Source organism: Pteropus vampyrus, unplaced genomic scaffold, assembly GCF_000151845.1.
Source record: "Pteropus vampyrus isolate Shadow unplaced genomic scaffold, Pvam_2.0 Scaffold1000005658, whole genome shotgun sequence".
Taxonomy (NCBI): domain Eukaryota; kingdom Metazoa; phylum Chordata; class Mammalia; order Chiroptera; family Pteropodidae; genus Pteropus; species Pteropus vampyrus.
In genome coordinates, this window is record NW_011920060.1 from 1 (window position 1) to 1,804 (window position 1,804).

At 48.9% G+C, this 1,804-nt stretch overlaps 1 gene segment (V, D, J or C); it reads left to right on the forward strand.

Annotated features, from left to right (window-relative positions):
- Nucleotides 1-492: 492 nt before the first annotated feature.
- LOC105311646 lies at nucleotides 493-1,027 on the forward strand (the record flags this gene model as incomplete). The annotated part of the segment is given in 2 exon segments: nucleotides 493-556; nucleotides 675-1,027. Coding segments are annotated over 2 exon segments (399 nt in total), but the record flags the coding sequence as incomplete, so codon positions are not given.
- Nucleotides 1,028-1,804: the final 777 nt, after the last annotated feature.

Genomic DNA, 1,804 nt, shown 5'->3' on the forward strand with positions numbered 1-1,804 from the left:
TTTACTGGGAATTAGGCCCTGGGTGTGTGACTAGAGAGAAGGACCTTGTGAGCTGCACAAACCAGCAGGACTTTCAGAAATTTGATCCATGGAGATGTATGTGCCCTGTGACCACAAGAGGGCGCTGTGGGACTACCCTGTGGTTCCTACACAGCTGCTCAGTGAGGACCACTCACTCAAAGGAGCCTGGGCCTTGGGGGTGGGCCTTGTGCTCCCTGATGGGACTAAGCAGCTGTGTCCTCTCTGGCCTAGCAAAGTCCCCCGAGCAAGGTTCTTTGTGTGGTGTCAGCAGGTGCTTCCTTCCAGGGCTCTCCCAGGGGATAAAGCCAAGCTTCGTCCTCCTCAGTCTGACTATGAGCTGAGCTTCAGCACCTGGGCTCAGAGAGGTGCTGGGCGGTCATTGGATGGACACACATTTGCATGCACAGCCCCTCCTCTGGCGGAGGGTGGAGAAGAAAAGGAGGCCTGGGGCAGCCCAGCCCCACTGTGGGCTCAGGGGCTGCGTGCACCATGGCCTGGACCCCCGTCCTCCTCGTGCTCCTCTCTCAGTGCACAGGTGGGGACAGGCCTCGGGGACAGTGGGCATCCCCCACCATCACTGCCCCTTTGCTCAAAATCCTGAGAAATATTCTCTGGTCTCTTGTGCGAGTGATCATGTTAGTCTGTGTTTGCAGGTTCCCTCTCCCAGCTTGTGCCGACTCAGCCGCCCTCCCTCTCTGCATCTCCCGGAGCAACAGCCAGACTCACCTGCACCCTGAGCAGTGATCTCAGTGTTAGTGGTAAAGACATATACTGGTTCCAGCAGAAGCCAGGGAGCCCTCCCCGGTATCTCCTGTACTACTACTCAGACTCCAGTAAACACCAGGGCTCCGGGGTTCCCAGCCGATTCTCTGGATCCAAAGACACCTCGGCCAACGCAGGGCTTCTGCTCATCTCCGGGCTCCAGCCTGAGGACGAGGCCGACTATTACTGTAATATATGGGACGGCAACTCTAAGTCTTACACAGTGATCCCGTCCCAGAAGGAAGTGAGACAAAAACCTCTGTGCTCTCCAGGCCTGTTGCGGTCACCCCTGCTGGTGTCTGTGACCAAGTCTAGCTCAGTGGTGACTTGTGTTGTCAGATCTCATGCAGCACCTGCTTTCCTTGGTCCAATAGTTCTGACAATGTCACGTCCTTCTCTTCAACTTTTAAATTGACTTGCTCATATATTCTCATGGTGTTCATGTTTTCACAGTCAAAGATTCCTTGCTCAGAGATAAATATCTCCCAGTAGACAGAGTTGAGGACGTCAAATCAGGTTGATTGTGGCCATTTCCATCTCAGGGTCCAGGAGTGACTAAAATTTGCTTTGGTGTGAGAACTTCAAACGAAATTCCGTCAAGCAGAAATGAAGTGTATTTTATATACTATGAGCAAATTATAAAAATTTTAAAAATAAAAGAATACCATGTAAAACAATCTCTCATGAATTATTTAAGAATAAACCTGAGAAAATAGGAAAATCTTGAACACTCAAAATTACATACTATTGTGAGGCAATTAAATAAAACTGAAATAGATCTTACTAGTTTGTGCCTTAAAATACACAATATTGTTAAGGTAACAATTTTTCCCAAACTGAATGAAAAATTGCCTGCAAGGTCATCAGATAAAATGTCCTCTCAATGAAGGATGAAGTAGGAAAGTTCAGGATGAAATGGAAATAGTACAAAAAAACTGAAATGAAACAATCCTTCACTAGTTTCATGAGACCTGACCCAGAAGAGGCACAGACCAGGTGGGGAGACACTGTCCTGAGGGGT